The sequence below is a fragment of the Leptosomus discolor genome, chromosome 16 (assembly GCF_034619465.1).
Source record: "Leptosomus discolor isolate bLepDis1 chromosome 16, bLepDis1.hap2, whole genome shotgun sequence".
Classification (NCBI taxonomy): domain Eukaryota; kingdom Metazoa; phylum Chordata; class Aves; order Leptosomiformes; family Leptosomidae; genus Leptosomus; species Leptosomus discolor.
Genome location: NC_141406.1, coordinates 240,445 through 261,972, shown reverse-complemented (window position 1 = coordinate 261,972; position 21,528 = coordinate 240,445). Strand labels below are relative to the sequence as shown.

Below are 21,528 nucleotides of genomic sequence, written 5' to 3'. Positions count from 1 at the left end.
TCCTTGTGGAGCCTGGTGATGATTAATATCCCTCCACTGGTGTTAACTTCTCCTGCATGTCCCTGCTGGGCTTGGGCAGTACCTGTCGTACTTCAGGAGACCCTGAGCACATGGAGCTGGGCTGGGAAGGGGTGGGAGGAGGCCTCCAGGTGGCCCTCTGTGCTTCACTGGGAGAGCAAGTGCCATGTGTCACGTACTAGAAGCCAGCCAGACCTTGTTGATAACAAGGAAGAGTGGTGAAATGGGGTTTTGGGTTTGGTTTTGAGCCAGCAGTTCTTGGAAGATAGGCTTCTGTACCCTTGGGGTCCTGTCCTCCCTCTGTCCTTCTCCCACCCAAACTAGGCTGCTTCTCAACCCTTCGTGGGCATCTTTCACCTGTTTCTGGTTCACGCTGCCATCTCCATCATCTCCCCCTTGCCTGCTTCGCACCTGCGTTGTGCTCGCAGACGCTCAAGTTTTCAGAGGTGGCTTCACTCTGCCATGCGATGCATTGCACTTAGTGTGGGACATTTTGGCGGAGATCATCTAGTGGATGACCACAGGGGAGCAGGCACTGGGTGTATGAAAGGATCTGGACTAAGTCTGACTCTCTGGACCCTTGCACCAGCCAGCATGAGACCATGAGAGATGCTGCACTGCCAACACAAATGCAACTAGCTGGTTGTCAGCTGCCCTTGTCTCTTCCCTTCATTGCCTTTGTTTTTTCACCTGGTGTCAGTGGTCTAGACCCTGCCCGTGCCTCAATATGCTGCGGGGCCATGCTTAGAGCTCCCCAAGTCAGGCAGGGACGTGGGCAGCAGGGCAGGAGCTGCCAGCCCGCAGCCGGGGATGGCTGCCCATGGTCTCGGTGCTGTCCCCACACTGCTGCAGAATCCTGCTGCCTTCGACTTCTTGGTGCAGCACGTGGAGAAGACGCTGCGGCATGCCATTGAGGAGGAGGAGGGTTTGCCCTTGGATCAAGTCACCAACTTCAAGGAGGTATGTCACCCACAGGACGGCTGGCCTTGGCAGGGAGAGCCGAGCTGCCAGGCTGGGGCTGGTGCTTGTTTAGGTTCGTTTTATGCTCTATGGAGGGAGACCAAGAAGCCCATCTATGGGCACCTGCAGAGTAGATGGTGTTAAGTGACCAACAGCCCCAGCCAGGACCCCCCTGCCCAGCCGGGGGATGTGGTTCCTGCTTTCCCCTTTGCAGGTTCAACAAGGAGCAAAGCTCTGAGAGAGCTGGGAAGGGATTTAGTGAGAAGTTAGACCCCTCAGATATCTGAAATACTCATATTCCTCTTGTTCCCTGCTTCTTAATCAGCTACGGAGTGCAGGTTGCCCCTCTCCAAAGCTGAGTCTGGAGTTTCTTGGAGGGCATGGTCAGTTAGTGACTGGGGACTTCTGGTCTTTGCTGTTGTCTCCGTTAACCCATTTGCACTGAAAAGGTCCTTGATCAAGTAACCTTTAGGAAGTAGCTGCTCTCACTTTCCACTTACCCCTACAGATAAAGTTACCTTGGAGGTCTAAAACAAAACCTAAAGTAACGGTGGTCGAGGAGTCCTGATGCTGCTCCTTTGGTCCTTTAAATCCTTCCCCAGAGTCAGTGGCAGGTGTCCCTATGCAGGAGTAAAGGACCCAATTCAACAAGTATTTGACTCCTTAACTCCTTCCTGTCTGAGTTTCACTTCTTTTTGTCTCGCCGCAGGTTTGTGATGAAATCAAGGTTAAACTGAATTCCCTGAAGGATGTTCCCAACAGAATTGAGTGTCCCCTAATCTACCATCTAGACGTGGGGGCCATGTACCCCAACATCATTCTGACCAACAGGTTGCAGGTGAGTAACATCAACCTCGTGTCTCCTAATCTGTCGTTCGGCTGACCTCTGATTGGATCCCCTTAACAGCAAGGGCTGAACTTTCTGCTTGGGGCAGGGCGATCAGATAAGGCTGGGTGTGAATTCACCCAAATTGCCATGGATGCCAGGTCTGCGGAGGTTGAGCTACAACTTTAGCTGGACTCTTCCCGGAAGGCTCTGGAAAGGAGAACTCACTGAATACCGTCTGATGGTCACACCTATGCTCTTCTGCCACACAGCGCCTGTTCTGGCACGAGTCATCATTTGGAGAGCTGTCCCCTCTAACACTGTGTGTCTCTTGCATCCAGCCCTCAGCCATGGTGGATGAGGCCACATGTGCTGCCTGTGACTTCAACAAGCCGGGTGCCAACTGCCAGCGCCGGATGACTTGGCAGTGGAGAGGAGAGTTCAGTAAGTACAGCAAGGACCCTGTGGTCCAGCCCACAGAGATGGAGGCAAATTCCCACTTCTCCCCTGGAAACTGATAGCTGCCCTCCTCCGCAGTGCCTGCCAGCCGCAGTGAGTATCACCGCATCCAGCAGCAGCTGGAGTCGGAGAAGTTCCCCCCGCTGTCCCCCGAGGGAACACCCCGCGCCTTCCACGAGCTCTCCCGGGAAGAACAGGCCAAGTACGAGAAAAAGCGGCTGGCAGGTAAAAAAAAAAAAAAAATATCTACATCATGATCTGGAGCGGTGTTTTGCAACCTAGCCTGTGAGCAGTGCTCCCCGTTGATTACCTGTCTTACAGCGGTGGGGTTAGTTCAGACTGAGTGTGGTCTCGGGCTATGCTTTGGCAGCCCTTCTCTGGGATCCCAGCAGGCTCCTGTGTGCTTCCCAAAGAGGGGCCAATGTGTCAAAGGTTCTCGTTTTGTCTGTTGAGAGCCATGGATTTGAACTGAAACATGAATGGCTCCATTTTTTGGAAGGCTGCTCGTGAAAGGGAAACATAAGGTTATCCCACCACCTGGAGGGATGCTGTGCAGCAGAACCGTCCAGCTGGCCAGGGCAGAGCCTGTCTTTGTGGATGGGCCTCATGTGCATCATGATGAGTTTATCACCCCCACCTGTCCCTGTATCTCCATAATGAGGTGCTGCTTCTCTCTCTGCTGGTATCTTCCTTCCCCTCCTTCTGCAGTAGGACTGTCTCCCCGCTCACCCATGCCTGATGTTTAGATGTCTCCCTGTCCATGCTGTGCCCATCCCTCTGTCCGTGGTGGGGCACCCATCCCTGAGAAGCTCCCTCTGCTTTTCCCTTGACTAGATTACTGCCGCAAGGCGTACAAGAAGATCCACGTCACCAAGGTGGAGGAACGAGTCACCACCATCTGCCAGCGAGAGAACTCTTTCTACGTGGACACGGTGCGAGCTTTCAGGGACCGCCGCTACGAGTTCAAGGGGCTGCACAAGGTACTGAGCTCTACTTCTGGTTTAACCTGTCTTGCCAAGGCTGGGGACCTCTCATCTCTCACTGAAAACCTGAGCCCTAAAGGATTGCTCTCTTCAGCCCTTGTATTCGAGAAGGATGTGGTGAGCTCCAGACAGCTGTGGCTGCTCCCTGCCGAATCTTCAATGGCTGCTGCCACGGCATTTACTGCCTCTGTGGGGGTGTTGGAAACAAATCTGCATCTCCAGTTTCTGCTGGGTTTAGCAAATCCTCAGCCAGTCTCTGTTCTGATATATCTGATCTGGCTGGGTGCAGTCTGGGCCACTCTTCCTACATGGAGAAAAGAGACAAGCGGAGCAGCAAGGTCTAGACCTCGGGTTCAGAACGTTTGGTTCCAGGGGGATGTTCTAGTTCTCTGCTGGTTGAGGTTCGTGCTGGAGGAGGCCATGGCACGTTGTTGTTGGCGTGGCAAAGTGCCTCTGGCCAACTCCTCCTCTGCTGCGAAAGAAAAAGGAAGGTTTAGCTCGTGCTACTGAGCTTTGGCAAAGACACAGTTCTCGAGTTGTATTGCTATACGAGGGGGAACCAGCTGGATACCACCATAGTGATGTGTGGGGTTGTCCTGACTCTGCCTGTGGCTTGCAGGTGTGGAAGAAGAAGCTGTCTGCAGCGGTGGAGACAGGAGACGCCTCTGAAGTGAAGCGCTGCAAGAACATGGAAATCCTGTACGACTCCCTGCAGCTGGCCCACAAGTGCATCCTCAACTCCTTCTATGGCTACGTCATGCGGAAGGGGTGAGTCTCCCCTGTGGGTGATGCTGGGGTCCTCTGCAGAGGCCCCTTGGAAACTGGGATTGTCCGAGCGGGGGCTGTCACTTGCTTCCCCTGCTTCTGAAGCACCAGGATGAAGGTGGGTGCTGCCCATAACGCTCTCCTCTTGCTTCTACCAATGACTTCTCATCCTGGAGACTCCTGCCAGATGTAAAGTGTTGGGCATAAGTGATGGGAATCCCGTCTGTTAGTGGGTTTCCTGCTTTTCTGAGGCGTCTTATGCTTCGGAACAACCTGCCAAGGGCCAGTGTTTATATGTTTCTTGCCCTTCTTCCTCTGGAGGTCCCTCTGCCCTTTCCATAGCAAAGTTTGGGAGGGTGCACTTCATGTTCTTCACTTGGATTCCTCTGCTCACAGAGCTCGCTGGTACTCCATGGAAATGGCTGGCATTGTCTGCTTCACAGGAGCAAATATCATCACCCAGGCCAGGGAACTGATTGAGCAGATTGGGTGAGTACATGCTGAGCTGGGGAGGAAAGGTCCATCTGCATCTGGGACAGATGTGGGAGCACGTTAAACACCTGAGCTTTCAGCAGTTAATGTTGAAGACTCAGATTTCTGACACTGCTGTGGTTATTCTGTTGTATTCTGAGGGTTTGCTTTGCAGGAGAGACCAGAGAGTGGATGCAACAGGCTGCCTCTGCCTTTATGGAGGACACAGAGCTGATCCTCACCTATCATGCACTCTTCTCCTGACAGTGACCTTCCTTCCTCCCTTAGGAGACCTCTGGAACTGGATACCGATGGGATTTGGTGTGTCCTCCCCAACAGCTTCCCAGAGAACTTTGTCATCAAGTCAACCAATGCCAAGAAGCCAAAGGTGACAATCTCCTACCCAGGCGCCATGCTGAACATCCTGGTGAAGGTGAGTCTTGCACCCACCCAGGCCAGCTCTGCAGCCTGGGAAAAAGGAGGTGGAGGACTGACAAAGGAGGAGGGCCTCTCCATCTCTGCTCCCCGTGTAGCAAGTGAGGCACTGGGGCTGATGGCCCTGCTTGCTGCACAGCTGTTCTCTGCCCTGGAGAGCATCTGAGCGGAGGGAGAGGCTCTGATATCCCTGCAGCAGAGTGTGTAGGAGGCCAGGGTTGGTGCGTGCCCACCTGTGCAGGCTGGGAGTCCTGACTAGACCAAGGTCCAAACCCATCCTCTGCTTGCTCCAGCTTTTGTAAGACAAAAGATTATAATTTTGGCATCCAAAGCATTTTTCTTCTCAACAGGCAGGTCAAATGTTTTGATTTTTGAGTCCTAAATAGTGCTGTAGCTTTTAGAGGGGTGCTTAGTGATCCCTTTGGGCAGGGTGCGCCCTCGGGGCATCTCCTGGTGTAACCAGCCCGGCTGTTGAGTGAAGCTGTTCTCCTGGGGCTGTGCCTTAGGAAGGCTTCACGAATGATCAGTACCAAGAACTACAGGACCCAGCCTCTCTCACCTACGTCACACGATCAGAGAACAGCATCTTTTTTGAAGTGGATGGACCATACCTGGCCATGATCCTCCCAGCATCCAAGGAGGAGGGGAAGAAGCTGAAGAAAAGGTGAGATTTTAAACCTTGAAGTATTATCACTTCCCCCAGGTAACAGATTGAGGGGCTTTTTCCCTTCGTGCATGTGGGGTACATTGGTCCTTGCCCCTGGAGCTGGCAGCACGCTTGACTCGCTGGCTTTAAATGGCAGGTTCCTTTATACCAGATCATCTTTTAATCCAGCTAAGCACTTGGTTCCAGTGCCATACTGTAGCAATAAATTTTAGAAGATAACAGCAAAACAACGTTTCACTAACTTGGAGACCAGACACGATCTCCCTATTTGGCTCTGAGGTGTGCAGGAGAGCTTTGACTTTCCTTCTGAGGGTTTCTAATACTGCTTAGATTCAATCTAATCTGTTTAAACTCACCAGTTCGTGCCTTCCGATCTCTCAGGAGTTCAGACTTCTAGTAGTGCTTCTCCTAGATGAGATCTCCCTTCCTCTTCTGTCTGGAAGAAGGAGCAGGTCCTGCCATTACTGTCACATTATAGGATAGTTGTACTCAAACTTAACTGATTTCTCTGCAGCCTCCTAAATAGGAACACAAGCTAGGCAGTAGCAACCACTAGCTAGAGGAGAGCCCACAGACCTGGGTCTGGCTCCAAGAAATGCTGTTGCTGCGCTCCAGCACCCTCTGTCCTTCCAGCTCTATGCTCCTTTGTGCTTAATGCCCCACTGGATGAGCTCCAGCAGCTCCTGTCAGTGCCTTTCTGCAAACAAGGAGTCCCTGCCACGGAAATTGAGGTGATACCAGGCACTGCATGGCTGACTTCAACTCAGGGCCACTTGGTTTCTTGTAGTTTGGGGAGGTTAGCGAGTGCATTTATTTCTTGGTCACTCTCCAGTCGAAACAGCCTGGAGGTGGTTGGCAGGCAGCATCGTTGGTGGAGGAGGAGAAGGCTGTGCCCACAGGAACGTGGTCGGGGGGAGAAGGTCTGGCCAATGGGTGTAGGTTTGAGTATCCCTTCTCTTCGCTGATGTTCCCATAAGGTTTTTCTTGAGACATACAAATAAATGGCAGGGCTGTGAAATGCAAAAAAAAATGCAAGAGGAAAAAGAGAGAGGGAGGAGCGTTCCTCTAGTTGTGTCATGGCTACATCCAGTTTCCTCTGAACCCCTTTGCCAAGCATCTGAGCTGACAAAATTTCCTTCTCTCTAAACCTTCTCCTAAGAACTTCCTCCATTTCCCCACCCGGGCTCTCACCTCCCGCCCTTTCCTTGTGTGTGGTTCAGATCGTTCTCCCAGCCAGTGTGGATGAGCCGGGGCACCAGCTGACCAAGCTTGAGCAGTTGGTGGAGCAGCTGTAGGTATTCTGAGATCATCCTAGTGCTGAGCACCGCAGCTCTGTTGAACGTGCTGGGTGGTGACGTGGTGGCCTGGGGAGAAGCGCCTTGGCAGGAGGGACACCAGCGGGATCCTGGAGGACGTGTCCCTTGGCACAGGCCAGGTTTTGCCCACGATGTGTCTCCTAGGTATGCAGTGTTCAACGAGGATGGGTCCCTGGCTGAGCTGAAGGGATTTGAGGTGAAGCGCCGGGGAGAGCTGCAGCTAGTGAAGATATTCCAGTCTTCTGTGTTTGAAGCCTTTCTGAAAGGCAGCACCCTGGAGGAGGTCTATGCTTCTGTGGCCAAGGTGGCCGATTACTGGCTGGATGTGCTCTACAGCAAGGTAAGCGCAGCTCGGCACGTCTGCGCTCCCAAGGTGGAGCTGGAGAATTGTCAGAGCTGATTGGGCACTGTGGGGAGGGTGGACTTCACTTGCACAGATTAAGTGGTGGTCTATGTCTCTGATGGTCACTTCCATCATATCTCAGCTGCTTTGGTTCTCCAGAGCTGCTGTTTAGTGTCTTTTAGTGCAAGGGCTCTTCATTCAGCTGTAGCTGTGGGTGAGTGGTGTCTTCATGGAGCTGGGCTGGTGACCCTCATTCCCCAAGGACATTGTCTAAGGGCATTCACTGAGGCAGAGAATGGCAGAGCCGCTTGCCTGCGGGATGTTTTATGAGGAGCAGAGACATCAGCTGTACAATAACTGGGGAGAGCAGAGAAAACAAAAATCGGAGGAGGGAGAGGGACCAAGAGCCTGGCTGGGGCCTTCCATTTTGTAATGACTCGTACGACAAGTTCTTAGTGAGCCCAGCTACTTTGTGTGTGTGACAGCCACGGCATAAACCGGTGCAAGAAGCCTCAAACCCACACTCTCCCCTTTCAATAGGTCACATTGGCAGCTGCAGCAGGGAGCAATTCCCAGGCTCCCCATAAGGAGCCACGCCAACTGCGTGCAGGTGCTCCCTGTATCTGACAGCAGCAAGGTTTGATCATTGGGTTCTTGCTAGCTTTGGGGTTTTTTTCATCCCTTTCAGGCTGCCAACATGCCTGATTCAGAGCTGTTTGAGCTGATCTCGGAGAACCGGTCCATGTCACGCAAGCTGGAGGACTATGGGGAGCAGAAGTCCACCTCCATCAGCACTGCCAAGCGCCTGGCAGAGTTCCTGGGGGACCAGATGGTGAAGGATGCAGGGCTGAGCTGCCGGTTCATCATTTCTAAGAAACCAGAAGGGTCTCCAGTCACTGAGAGGTAACCCCATCTTGAGGGGCCAGAGCTTTTGACAGTGTGGGGACAACCAAGAGGAGAAGGGCAGTGTAGCAGGAGGTGAGCGAGCTGTTGCGGTGTGTCCAAGTGATCTCCTGACTGCTGGCTCAGGCCGTGAGCAAGACTAGTGATGGGCAACACCGTACAACTGCTGCACGGCGGCCTCGCAGAGGTGGGAGGAGAAGCCTGGAGGGTCTCTGCAGGCTGGGAGAGGCGGTCTTGCGCTGCTGGGACCTTGCTCTGGCTGGGTGATAAGTGCTTCCCTGACTTCCCCAGGGCCATCCCCCTCGCCATCTTCCAAGCAGAGCCCAGCGTGTGCAAACACTACCTCCGAAAATGGCTGAAGAGCCCCTCACTGCAGGACTTCAACATCCGTGCGGTGAGTGGGGCATCCCTGCGGGCGGCCCTGGCTTCAGGACCAAGGGCCTCGTCCCGTCGGAGGCGTGAACTGGGCAGTGGCTACTTCTGCTCGTAAAGTGGGGTGCTGGGGACGGGGGTCCTGGGGAGATGCTTGATCCTGCCTCTGGTGGCCTTCTGCTCAGCTTGCTCCGCTACCTGTTGCTCTGCCTTCTTCACAGATCCTGGACTGGGACTACTACATCGAGAGACTGGGCAGCACCATCCAGAAAATCATCACCATTCCCGCAGCCCTGCAGCAGGTACGGGGCGGGGCGGGGACAGGTGGAGGGCTTTGGTCGGGGGACTTGGTGTGATTTGGAGATGCTCTCCAGATAAAGAACCCCGTGCCCCGGGTCCGTCACCCAGACTGGCTTCACAAGAAACTGCTGGAGAAGAACGATGTGTACAAACAGAAAAAAATCAATGAGCTTTTCACTTCGGAAGGCAAGAGACAGGTAAAGAGAGTGAGGGAAAGATCCTAGCAGTGCTGGTGGGACTCTTCTCCTGCAATCCATGTCCTCCTGCTGTCCTTGCACCCTCAGGTCCTTGCCAACCAGCCCCTGGAGGGGACACTCAGCTCACAGATTGGTGACATAGAGGACTTTGGGGCTGCCAAGACCCTTCAGCCACCGGTTCCCATCACAAATAAGCGGAAGCGAGTTCCTGCAGCAGAGGAAAGCCAGCAGATGTCCCAGTACCTGGAGCTGTCCCAGTCCTGGCGAGAGATACTGGGTCCACCTCCCCCCCTGGGTACCACCAAGGTAGGTGAAGCAGACTGGGCAGGAGATGCCCTGAGGCTGTGCTCGTCCACCCAAGCAGCTTGGGTGCTGCCAGGAGCGAGCTGTGGGTCTCCTGAAGCCCTCTGCCCACCCATGGCTCGGGGCTACAAGGAGAAATGTAACAATGAGATGGAGAAATATAACCATGAGATGGAGAAATATAACCACTGATGGAGGAAGGGGGAGTGGTGGTGGCTTCACATCTGGGGAAGGAGCATGAGGCAGGGCTGGGGGCTGGAGGGCTTGGCCGCAAGGCATGGTCGGGGGGGGCTGGGAAGCCCATGCTGGTTTCTGGCTCCGCTCATGCGTGCTGTCACCCCGCTCAGGAAGAGCGGCTGGTCTGGCTGCGCTTCCACCAGAAGAAGTGGGAGCTGCAGGCTCGTCAGCGGCGGGAGCGGCAGAAGAGGCGGCGGCTGGAGGACGGCGGGGTGGTGGCAGGTGGAGGAGTGGTCCGCGACACCCTCTCCAAAGGGCTGAGTAGCTACCTGCGCAGGACAGCGCGCAGCATCCTGGACTTGCCCTGGCAGATTGTGCAGGTACTGGGGAGGGAACCTGCCACCGAGGGCAGCCCGGGGCGTAAGCCTCATGTGTACACTGTGGTCAAATGGTGGGGTTCAGGGACTGCTGACCCCAATGCCGCTCTGGTGTTAACCCTGGGGAGGCCGGGTGGGGCTGCGAAGCATCAGGCTCCTGCACGTCCGTGTGGAAACGGGGCCCACATGGTCATTCTTGGTGGTGGATCTGGGATGTGCGTGTAGCTCTGTCAGTGGGGCAGCTCCAGTTCAGCGCTGTGCAGTAGTCACAGAACCACAAAAACAGCTGTGGAGGTTGGAGGCAGCTCTGGGATCCATTGAGTCCAACCCCCTCCTCAAGCAGGCCACCCAGAGCCAGTTGCCCAGGACTGTGTCCAGATGGCTTTTGAGTATGTCCAAGGTGGGAGACTCTAAAACCTCTCTCGGCAACCTGTGCCAAGGCTCCATCACCCTCACAGGGAAAAAGTGTTTCCTGACGTGCAGAGGAAACCTGCTGTATTCCAGTTTGTGCCCATGGCCTCTGGTCCTGTCACTGGGCACCACTGGGAACAGCCAGGCTCCATCTTTTTTGGACTTCAGATATTTATATACATTGATGAGATCCCCCTGAGCTTTCTCTGCTCTATGGTGGTCAGTCCCAGCTCTCCCAGCCTGTCCTCATATGAAAGAGGCTACAGTCTCCTCTTCATCCTTGTGGGCCTTCATAGGACTCTCTCCAGTATGTCTGTGTCTCTCCTGTACTGGGGAGCCCAGCACTGAGTGCAGTGTGTCTGTGGTGGACATAGGATTCCAGCGACACCTGGAAGCAGCCAACATACGAATGCAGAGGTGGGATGGTGCCATCCAGGCATTTTCACAAATCCTCCTTGCACGTGGCCATCAGAACCCAGTCCCTCGTCACCCACTTCATCTTCCAGAAAGGCCTTCAGAGCTGCAGGCAGCCCTTGTGCAAGCGTGAGCGTGAGATTGACATCCTGGACCAGCTGTCCTGAGTGACTTGGCTGACATCAAGGGTCAGCTTGGGCTAGTTGGCCAGCCTTAGAGATTTCTCCATGGTGCCCTGGGACAGTAGCAGGACATGGGGACTCCTGCGCTGAGGGCGATGACTCTTTAAGCCCCTACTGTCTTTGGGGCTATATAGATCCATAAAGTGCTCCACAGCTTAGACATAGGCACCGATAACATGTCCCATCTCCCTGCTAACGCTAACTTTATACCCCCGTGTCCTGCAGATTGCTGAGACCAGCCAGCCCGGGCTGTTCCGGCTGTGGGCGGTGATCGGGAGCGACCTGCACTGCATCAGGCTGAGCATCCCCCGGGTCTTCTACGTCAACCAGCGCGTCCCGAAGGCGGAGGAGGGAGCAGCCTACAAGAGGGTGAGGACCTGCCCGTTCTGGGAGGGGAAACAGCCACATGCATTGAGATAAGACACTTCACCTACTCTGCAAGCAGATAGCACAAGCGTCTGCCTCGCAGGGCCTCGCTGTCCCACTGCACCATGTACCTCATCCAGTCCCTGGTCTCTCTGCTAATCCCAGCCTGCCCAGGACCTGCAGGTTCTCTGTTCTGGGAATTTGTAACACACATGAGTAGAAACTGCCAGTTCTCTTGGGAATTCGCTTGGCTCAGACCCCAGCTCCTGGGAGCCCTTGGAAGTGCCCCAGCTCCTGGCAGCGGTGCCGTGGTGTGCCGTGCCCCGCTAAGCTTGTCCCTTGCCTCGGCAGGTGAACAGGATCCTGCCCCGCTCCAACTTGGTTTACAACCTGTATGAATACTCTGTCCCTGAAGACATGTACCAGGAGCACATCAACGAAATCAACGCGGACCTCTCTGCTCCAGACATCGAGGGAGTGTATGAGACACAGGTAACTCTTCCAAGTGCTCGGTTTTAAGGATTGCTGCACGGTAGCTTGTTGGTCTGAGGGCCAGTGGCACAGGGGGGGCACCTGACACTTAAAAATTCAACAACGTGGTGAGATACCAAAATCAAGGACCCTGCGCAGCAGAGTGCTGGGGGATACACCCACGTTCTTACAGGCGGAGATACCAAGTATCAGCACACGGCTGAAGGCTTGTCAGGGAAAGAGGGTTCAGTTCATCTGGGGTTAGAAAACTTCGGGGAAAGAAGGCATTTAAGGAGAAAGGGTGATCTTTCTCCAAACCAAACCAGAACTGGCCTGCTGGTGTTTGAACCAGAAGAGGTAAGGGGTATTTAGAGTAAAGATGGGGGGAAACCCATCATGTGTTGAGTCATACATAGGTCTGGGTGCCCTGTCCTCTAAAATGAGGTTTATAGAAGCTTTAGAAAGAAGAACAAGGTATGGCTTGAAAGTTCAGGAAGAGCAAGAACAACCTAAATGAAGTTCAGTACAAAGTAATCAAGCCAGAATTAAATTTACCAGTGCTATTAATGCTGGAAGCCTGAAAATGAAGACTGGAAACTAGGATGCCTGCTTCTAACGAGGACACTCAGCAGCTCCAAACCTGGTGACAGGGATTTAATCAAGACGACATTGTAGTGTCAGGACCTGACCTATATGGAAGTGGCAGAGTAGGTTGTGCCATTGTAAGAGTGGAGCTGTATGTTAAAGAAAGCATAAAGGCAAGCGAGTTTGCTACTAAAATGCAACGTAGAATTATGGATCAAAAGTCTTTGCCTAAGTAAGACAAGCTTGGTGTGAGCAGTCATGCCATTAGCTACAGAATGCTTTGTGAGATGCAAGAAGCTGCAGGCAAAAAGAGCATCATAAATTTGGGAGATTTCAGCATCCAAAGTCATTGGTGTAGCCTGGGAAGTGTTACAGTGGGACATGAGGAAAGAAACCATTTTTAGTCACCTTAAATTTCTGCTTTTAGAAAAAATTAATAATGAAGTTATTTATTATTATTTATTAGTAATAAAGTGTATTTATTTTGGATAAAGTTCTCACAAGGCAAGGCATAACTCTTAGTTTAGTAAGCAGTGCCCAAAACTTACTTCAAATCACTCTGTCAAAGTGACTAGCATGTGCAGATATTCATCCTATCTGTAGATCTTCCAGTAGCAAACCTGGGTCCTCTCGACTACCATAATAAGTGGGACTAGGTAAAATCAAGCAGCAGCTAGCTAAGAGGAAGTTAAAATTAGCAACTGAAGTAAAACAAGGGGCATGGGGATGTTTTAAAGGTGTAAAAGGAAGTGAGACGGTCAAGGACTTGCAGCATCTGTTGTGCAAGGGGAGGCTGAGCAAGCTGGGACCATTCAGCCTGGAGGAGAAGAGGCTCAGGGGACCTTCTCGATGGGAGGAGTAAAGGAGAGGAGCCAGGCTCTTCTCATTGGTGCCCAGGGAGAGAACAGGAGGCAGCAGGCACAAACTGAAACATGAGAAATTCTGTGTAAACATCAGAAAAAACTTCTCCTGCAAGGGTGGTCAAGTGCGTTGGGCAGAGGGTTGTGGAGTTTCTGTCCTTGGAGATACAGAGAACCCAGTTGGACACAGTCCTGGGCAAGGAAAGATCTGCCTTGATCTTTAAACATCTGCAGTGCAATTCTGAGCATGGTCTCCAAAAAACGTAGCAGGACAAACCCAGGAGAATGAGGAGGAAGATGCAAGGGAGGGAACGTCTTCCTTGCAGGGGTGGGATTAGGGACACAGGAGTGCTTCAGCTTGCTAAAGAGAGTTGAAAGCAGGAGGTACTGGAGGTCTACAAAATCAAACCTGGCACGAGGGAAGTGTGATTAGGCAAGGGATATTTATTGCTTCTCACTCTTTTGGGACTAGGTCCCACAGCAAGTCATGGAGGGAGAGCCTTCTGCAGCGGTGGAGTTTACAGCCATAGAGTTGATAAAACAGGGCAAATCAGTGGTGGATCTCCCGCTGTAGCGATTCATCTGGTGGTTCAGGTGAAGCCGTTGTTTCAAGGGAGTGCTGAACCACAAGTTGCAGAGCTGCAAGATTGCCCAGATACCACTCCACACATCCTCCAGAGTACCTGCTGCTGCCCTTGAGGGTGGGATCTGGGGCTAGATAGGAACACATGTGAGTTAAGAATTAAGATACCTGTTCTCTATCTCCAGCACTGGCAAGGGTGATAATACCAGACTCGTGCTGGAGGTATCTCGGGTATGTCCTACCTGTGTTTTTTAAGCCAGGTTGTTCTAGGTCTGAAAACCCCAAGAGGAGCTTGGTAGCGCGACGTTGTTCCCCCCCCATCTCTCCCCATCTTCACAGGTACCGCTCCTCCTCCGGGCCCTGATCCACCTGGGCTGTGTGTGCATGGTCAGCAGGCAGCTTGTCAGGCACCTGGCGGGGCGGGAGGCCGAAACCTTTGACATTGAGCACCTGGAGATGCGCTCGCTGGCCCAGTTCACTTACCTGGAGCCAGGTAAGGCACCCTGGGAGAGGGGCTCATGGGTGCCCATGGGTACCACTGATGCTCTGCACTCTGTGTCCCTAGGAAGTATTCGCCACATCTACCTCTACCACAGCTCCCAGGGCAGCAAGGCACTCCTGGGCCTCTTCATCCCCTCGCAGCGCAAAGCTGCTGTCTTTGTGCTGGACAAGGTAAGGTGGGACTTTGGAGGCTGGGGGATTGTGGGTAGTGTTAGATGAAGAGCTGGACATGACCCAGCAACGTGCGCTCGCAGCTCACAAAGCCAACCGCACCCTGGGCTGCACCCAGAGCAGCGTGGGCAGCAGGTTGAGGGAGGGGATTCTGCCCCTCTGCTCCGCTCTGGTGAGACCCCCCTGCAGTGCTGCGTCCAGCTCTGGGGCCCCCAGCACAAGACACACGGACCTGTTCGAGTGGGTCCAGAGGAGGCCACAAAGATGCTCAGGGGGCTTTAGTACCTCCCCTGTGAGGACAGGCTGGGAGAGTTGGGGTTGTTCAGCCTGGAGAGGAGAAGGCTCCAGGGAGACCTTATAGCGGCCTTCCAGTGCTGAAAGGGGGCTTGTAAGAAAGATGGGGAGGGACTTTTTAGTAGAGCCTGTAGCAATAGGACAAGGAGTTATGGTTTTAAACTAAAAGAGGGGAGATTCAGACTAGTTATAAGGAAGAAACATTTTCTGATGAGGATGGTGAAACAGTGGCACAGGTTGGCCAGAAGGGTGGTAGATGCCCCAGCCCTGGAAACATCCAAGGTCAGGTTGGACAGGGCTCTGAGCAACCTGAAAATGTCCTTGCTCATTGCAGGGGGTTGGACTACATGACCTTTAAGGGTCCCTTCCAACCTAAACCATTCTGTGACCCCATGATGGGGGTCAGGCCGTGGGAGGTTTCTCTGTGCCTCCCTGCCGCATTCCAGCAGGGCTCGGTGGAAGGCATCTCATGGTGCGTGGAGGGTCGAGCCCCCCGGGACCACACAGCCTGGGGTCCCTCTCCCCGTGCCTCTGACCCGGTCCCCCCTTGGGCGCAGGTACGCAGCAACCAGATGCCAAATCTCACCACCCTCTTCTCGGCGGAGCGCAGCGCACTGCTGGAAAAGGCGGGCGAAGAGCTGCTGCCCCCGGACAAGCACACCTTCGAGGTGCGTGCGGAGACCGACCCCAAGGCCGTCTACAGAGCCATCCAGCGGCTGCTGCTGGGCTACAAGGTGAGACGAAGGTGCGAGGAAGGTGCCTGGGGGACCTTGCCCATGCAGGCACATGGGGAGGATGTTGTGGAAGGCACTGGTGCACCAGTTCCAACAGCGCCTGCACGTAGCTGCTGACCCAAAGGTTGAGGGTAGAAATGGGTGTTGCTCAAGGGCTTTGTCTTGCCTAGGGCAGTGCAGCAGCAAGGCCACCTCAGTGTCCCCCTCTTCCCTGTGCTCAGCTGGGGAGCTGGTTGCAGGGAGATGGATGCTTCAGGAGTGCTGCGGTGTGCTGTCCCCACTGTGGGGACCTGCTGCAGGGACAGGGCACTCAGCACTGGAGAGGTGCACCAGGCCATGTCCTCTTCTCCTTGGCGCAGGATGAGCGCCGGGGCCCCACGCTGGTCACCGTGCAGTCCAACTGGGACCTGAAACGGCTGGCAAGTGGGATCCCCATCATCGAGGAGTTCCCCTTGGTCCCTATCCGGCTGGTAGATGACATCAGCTACTCGGTCCTGGACTGGCAGCGCCATGCTGCCCGCCGCATGATCCGCCACTACCTCAACCTGGACACCTGCCTCTCCCAGGCTTTCGAGATGAGCAGGTGCCTGGGGCAGCTGCCTTCCCCTGGGGCTGCCGTGCCCTTGATGAGACCACGGGAGGCTCCTCGCCCCCTGAGGGGACAGGCAGGGGTCCCTGTCCTCTCCGCAGCTGTGCTCGCCCCGATGACCATTCACCCCTCTGTGCCCCAGGTACTACCACATCCCCATTGGGAACCTCCCCGAGGACATCTCCACCTTCGGCTCTGACCTGTTCTTCTCACGCCACCTCCGCCGTCACAACCACTTGCTGTGGCTCTCGCCCACAGCCCGCCCAGACCTGGGGGGTAAGGAGGCTGATGACAACCGTCTGGTCATGGAGTTTGATGAGAGAGCCTCCGTGGAGATAAACAACCCCGGCTGCTACTCCACAGGTGAGGAGGGAGTAGGGTGGTAGCGCTGAGTTGGGGCAGAGCTGGATCCTACTCTGAGGCCCTATAGAGGGATGCATGAGGTCTCCAAAGAGTCTCTGTGGAGACAGTAGTCACCAGCAGCTTTGGCGTTCCAGCAGCGATCCGGCCAAGGTGCATGCAAGGGACATGTCCTGGGCAGGGAGGTCTCACCTGCGATGTGTGCAGGTATCCAAATGCCAATTGTTTCCCAATTCATGGCCACCATCAGCAGCACTCAGAAGATTCTGCAATATGTCTGCCCAAGGACAGACTAGCTCAGCTGGTCATCTCTGGTGACCCTAGGACAGGTCTTTCTCAGAGGCAGAAGCAGCTTGAGTGGTAGTCGATTCTTCTGAGCTCCTTTGCTGTAGCTTCCAGAAAAAGCTGGTGGTCCCCAGAGGTTTAGTAGCTCCAAGTCTTGTTGGAAGACAAGTGCCAATCAAGACAGTCATGCCTGTGAAAGCATCTCCCCACTCGGTGTGGCAACACCTATTGATCACACTTAGAACTGTGAAAAACCCTTCTGGCAGAGGAGCAGGGAGGGTGCCGTCGTCAGTCCTCTGCTCTGCCTGGCTGCTGAGAGGTTATGTTTGTTGTCAGTGTGTCTGGAGCTGGACATCCAGAGCCTGGCTGTAAACACGGTGTTGCAGTCCCACCACATAAACGACATGGAAGGAGGCTCCAGCATCAGCATCAGCTTTGACGTGATTCAGCAGGCGTCCCTAGAAGACATGGTGACAGGGAACCAAGCTGCCAACATCCCCGCCAGCTATGATGAAACTGCCCTCTGCTCCAACACTTTCAGGTATGGCTCTAGAAGCCAGCAGGAGGTGGAGCATCCTGGCATATCCCCTTGGGGTCTTGCTTCTCATTCCCTCCTGGCTTTAGCCTTTCCCAGACTTGTGCCAGCAATGGGGTTTGTGGGGTGCCCTAAATAGAAATTCAGCTCTTGAGGGCAGGGCAGGCATCTTCTCCAACAGGCTTTTGAAGATCCTGGGCTCAGAGCTGCCTGGTGGCTCAGCCAGCAGATGTAGGGGGATGTTGGTGAAGACTTTGGCCCTTCCTGTTTCTCCTTTCTTTGTGCTCCACCAGGTTATATGGGCACATCTTTACCCTGTGGCTCATGTGCCGAGGGCTCACACGTCTCTGCTCTGGCAGAGATCCCGCTCTGAATCCTCCATTGTATCTGAAAACGTGTCCCTGTCTGGAAGGGGGAAGGGGTCGCTTGTGGCTGGTGGGGTGATGTTGGTCTCTGCTCCCCGGCAGGATCCTGAAGAGCATGGTGGTGAGCTGGGTGAAGGAGATCACACAGTATCACAACGTTTATGCAGACAACCAGGTCATTCACTTTTACCGCTGGCTCCGCTCTCCTTCCTCCCTGCTCTATGACCCGGCGCTGCACCGCACGCTCCACAACATGATGAAGAAGCTTTTCCTGCAGTAAGTGAGACCTGGAGCTTGCCAGGCTGGTGAACAGGGAAGGGACAGAAGTGGTGTTAGCAACCAGGATGCTGTTGGCACCCACGGTCACTCCTCTCTGCTGCAGCCTCCAGAGGGGTGGGCAGCAGGTTGAACCTCCCGTACTGTTCGGGTGGGCTCCTTTGTGTGGCATCGCTGACATGCTCGACCCCTGACTGTGCTGGATCAGCACGTCCTCCCCGGATTGCATCCACTCCTTGGGCTTTGCCTTCCTGCCCGCTGACTCCTGCCCCTGTGCCCTGCCTGCAGGCTTGTGGCTGAGTTCAAGCGTCTGGGCTCCTCGGTGGTTTACGCCAACTTCAACCGGATCATCCTGTGCACCAAGAAGCGGCGCATCGAGGACGCCATCAGCTACATGGAGTACATCATCAACAGGTGGGGTGTGCTTGCCAAACAGGGCCTGGAGATGAGTCTCCTGGATGATGGAGCTGAGGCAGGGCTTGGGGCCAGGAAGGAGGACCCTGATTTTTTGCCTTTTGATGGGCCTCAGCACTGAACTTCTTTTTTGGCAAAGGGACAAGTCTTTCCAGTTCTTTTGGTATCATGCCTGAAGTAGAGATCTGTCCCTTAGCTGTCCTCTATAGGTAATATTCCAAGAATACTCATAAGGATTCAATCCAGAAGGGACCTTCAGGAGAACTTGAGGTGCCCAGCACCTCAGCCCCTGGCTGGCCTTCAGCATCCCAGCCATGGTACAGGCACCTCAACCCAAGCATAGGGAGCCAAGGCTCCTTGGGCATGGCTTCCCCTGAGGTTCCTGCCAGTGGTTGGATGGGAGAGGGGAACCCCCTCTCTCCTTGCCAGTACCACCTCCTACCCAGAGTGTCCCACCAAGAAGGCTCTGATAGGGACGATGCCAATGCTGTGGGTGACTGCAATCTCTTTCCTTCAGCATCCACTCCAAGGAGATCTTCCACTCTCTGACCATCTCCTTCTCCCGCTGCTGGGAGTTCTTGCTCTGGATGGATCCAGCAAATTACGGAGGGATCAAGGGAAAAGTGGATTCTCGCATCCTCTACGGGGAGGTAAGAGATGGGAAGCGCTCAGTCCCCCAGGAGCAGGGTGCTGGGGGTTGAGCTGAGTGGGGAGGCATTGGCTGGGCAGGAGGAACCACTGTGATATCACTGGCTCCTCCAGAAGGACACCAGAAAGAGGCAAGTGTTGGAGGAGGAGGACAGTGAGGAAGAGGAGGAGGAGGCAGCCGGGGAAGAGGAGGAGGAGGAAGGGGAGCCAAATGTGGAGGAGCTGCTGGAGAACAGCTGGAACATCGCCCAGTTCCTGCCCCAGGCTGCCTCCTGCCAGAGCTACTTCCTGATGATCGTGTCAGGTGAGCGGTCCCAGGGAGGGGACAAGGTCGCTCGTGCCTCCCCAGCACCAGGGAGAGCCTGCAGTGGGGTGGCGGCTGGCCCAGGCTGGAGCTGGAGCCTTGCCCATGTCTCCCCAGCCTACATTGTGGCTGTGTACCACAGCATGAAGGAGGAGCTGCGGCGCAACGCCCCCGGGAGCACCCCCGTCAAGAGGAGGGGCAGCAACCAGGTGTCCCAGGAGGCGCTGGGGGAGATGGGGGCCATGCCAGGTGAGTGCCGAGCCACGGGGCAGCCCTGGTGCAGGCCAAGAGCCACCCACCTTGCTGTCCCCGTATGCCGCCTTGCAGCTCAAGTGCTCTCTGCTCTGTCTCTCTAGGCATGATCACCTTCTCGCAGGAATACGTAGCCAATGAGCTCACCCAGAGCTTCTTCACCATCACCCAGAAGATCCAGAAGAAGATGGCTGGTTCTCATAACGCCACTGAGCCTTCAGACATGTTCCCGGTGCTGCCTGGTTCCTATTTGCCCCTCAACAACCCAGCTCTGGAGTTCATCAAATATGTTTGCAAGGTCAGCGGGGTGGGCCAGGCGCCTTTTCTGGAGGTTTGCAGTCAGGGCTTAAATTTTGGTCCTTGTCCATGGCTCAGATTTGCTGCAGCTTTTCCTCCAGGAGTGATCTACGAGCAGTTTGTCTTGCCCTGCATCCATATGAAGTCACACGGAGATGAGCAGTCCGGGTGAGGACACTCCCTTCTCTGCTGGGAGGCTCACCTGGCTCTTGTTCTTGTAGGTCCTCTCCCTGGATGCCAACATAACCAACCAGGTGAACAAACTGCGCCGGGACCTGCTGCGCCTGATCGAGGTGGGCGAGTTCTCAGAAGCAGCCCAGTTTCGGGACCCTTGCCGCTCCTACGTGCTCCCTGAAGTCATCTGCAGGAACTGCAACTTCTGCAGGGACCTGGACCTGTGCAAGGACCCTGCCCTCTCCCAGGTGCAGCCTCTTTCTTGGGGACACCAGAGGCCCCAGCACAGCAATGCTGGAGGCCAGTCAGCCACATTTCCCATCTTCTCTCTCGACCCCTTCGCTTTGCAGCTCTGCTTGCTGCTGGTGATCAGCCGCAGCTAAAGGCCATTTTCTGCTCACCTCCTTTTCTAGCTGCTTGTGACAGGTCTGAGCATCCCTTGGCTCTGGCTGATGCTCCATCCTCTCCAGAAACCAGTTACACCATCCCCGTGCTGGGGACTCTTGGTGCTCACCTCTCTCCTCTTTGCCCCTAGGACGGGTCGGTGCTGCCCAGCTGGGTCTGCCCCAACTGCCAGGCGCAGTACGACTCCAGTGCCATTGAAATGGCGCTGGTGGAAGGCCTGCAGAAGAAGCTGATGGCCTTTGTGCTACAGGACCTGGTGAGTGCAGGGCGCCCCCGCTCTGCCTGTCCCCCTGCCTGGCTCAGGCCGGACACATTTGCTCTGCCTCTGGCAGAGGGGCATGGCCTCATCTCCTGGCCCACCTAAAACTCCTTGGTCTCCAGGTGTGCAAGAAGTGTCAGGGGGTGAAGGAGACACACATGCCCGTGTACTGCAGCTGTGCTGGAGACTTTGCGCTCACCATCTCCTCCCAGGTACGCCTGCACCCTCCTGCCTTGCCTAGCCCCATGCCCCCAGCTCCCAGAGGGACAGCGAGGAGCCCTGTGGTGCCCTGTTCTTCCTCTGCTTCTCTCGCTGCTTGTCCTCTGGGACCTGCGGTGCTGCACTCTGCCCCACCAGCCCTGCCCAGCCCCCCCCTGGAGCCCCCTGCCACCCAGGGGTGTTGGGCAGCCTCCCTCCCTTCCTGCTCCCTTTCCAGACCTTCATGGACCACGTCAACGTCTTCCAGAACATCGCCCAGCACTATGGCATGGCCTACCTCCTGGAAACCATCGAATGGCTGCTGCGCACCAATCCCCAGCTCCAGCAATGAGGGGGTGGGCTTCTCCTCCTGCCTGCCCCCTGCCAGTTGGGGCATTGGGGCTGTGCGGGTGGTCATGGACACCCTTGGCCGTGGATCGGACCCTAAAGAAGCTGCACATCTCTCCTGAGGTGAGGGAGGGAAGGCGGGAGCCATGCCAGGGCCTGGGCTGTCCTGTCCCCAGCTGCCTGGCGTGGGGGCTGGGGGCACCAGGGGCTGGAGTTGTGCTCCACAGGCCTATGCTAGCCCCCAGGGGTGGTTTTAATGTTGGATTTCTATAAATAAATGGGTTGTAGAAGGCAGGTGTAGTTTTTGAGGAGGTGGGAAAAAGGGTCTGCGGCTCAGAGCTCCCACCCCCCATGGGGCATGCCTCCAGTTGGGGG

General features: G+C 55.1%; 1 protein-coding gene across 1 annotated transcript in view; it reads left to right on the top strand.

Annotated features, from left to right (window-relative positions):
* POLE (DNA polymerase epsilon, catalytic subunit) overlaps positions 1 to 21,157 on the top strand; it is a 29,082-nt gene extending 7,925 nt beyond the window's left edge. Inside the window, exons 15-48 of the mRNA XM_086474451.1 lie at positions 871 to 978; positions 1,688 to 1,816; positions 2,146 to 2,248; positions 2,342 to 2,488; positions 3,098 to 3,243; positions 3,866 to 4,014; positions 4,408 to 4,500; positions 4,771 to 4,915; positions 5,424 to 5,581; positions 7,045 to 7,240; positions 7,932 to 8,146; positions 8,438 to 8,540; positions 8,740 to 8,820; positions 8,893 to 9,015; positions 9,103 to 9,321; positions 9,666 to 9,875; positions 11,105 to 11,248; positions 11,597 to 11,737; positions 14,084 to 14,237; positions 14,310 to 14,416; positions 15,268 to 15,444; positions 15,804 to 16,027; positions 16,176 to 16,396; positions 17,015 to 17,219; positions 17,681 to 17,854; positions 18,143 to 18,268; positions 18,786 to 18,918; positions 19,031 to 19,220; positions 19,338 to 19,469; positions 19,577 to 19,770; positions 19,991 to 20,191; positions 20,479 to 20,604; positions 20,730 to 20,819; positions 21,044 to 21,157. Of these exons, the coding sequence (XP_086330577.1) occupies positions 871 to 978; positions 1,688 to 1,816; positions 2,146 to 2,248; positions 2,342 to 2,488; positions 3,098 to 3,243; positions 3,866 to 4,014; positions 4,408 to 4,500; positions 4,771 to 4,915; positions 5,424 to 5,581; positions 7,045 to 7,240; positions 7,932 to 8,146; positions 8,438 to 8,540; positions 8,740 to 8,820; positions 8,893 to 9,015; positions 9,103 to 9,321; positions 9,666 to 9,875; positions 11,105 to 11,248; positions 11,597 to 11,737; positions 14,084 to 14,237; positions 14,310 to 14,416; positions 15,268 to 15,444; positions 15,804 to 16,027; positions 16,176 to 16,396; positions 17,015 to 17,219; positions 17,681 to 17,854; positions 18,143 to 18,268; positions 18,786 to 18,918; positions 19,031 to 19,220; positions 19,338 to 19,469; positions 19,577 to 19,770; positions 19,991 to 20,191; positions 20,479 to 20,604; positions 20,730 to 20,819; positions 21,044 to 21,157 (5,178 nt within the window). The remainder of the gene's footprint in view (positions 1 to 870; positions 979 to 1,687; positions 1,817 to 2,145; positions 2,249 to 2,341; positions 2,489 to 3,097; positions 3,244 to 3,865; positions 4,015 to 4,407; positions 4,501 to 4,770; positions 4,916 to 5,423; positions 5,582 to 7,044; positions 7,241 to 7,931; positions 8,147 to 8,437; positions 8,541 to 8,739; positions 8,821 to 8,892; positions 9,016 to 9,102; positions 9,322 to 9,665; positions 9,876 to 11,104; positions 11,249 to 11,596; positions 11,738 to 14,083; positions 14,238 to 14,309; positions 14,417 to 15,267; positions 15,445 to 15,803; positions 16,028 to 16,175; positions 16,397 to 17,014; positions 17,220 to 17,680; positions 17,855 to 18,142; positions 18,269 to 18,785; positions 18,919 to 19,030; positions 19,221 to 19,337; positions 19,470 to 19,576; positions 19,771 to 19,990; positions 20,192 to 20,478; positions 20,605 to 20,729; positions 20,820 to 21,043) is intronic.
* Positions 21,158 to 21,528: the final 371 nt, after the last annotated feature.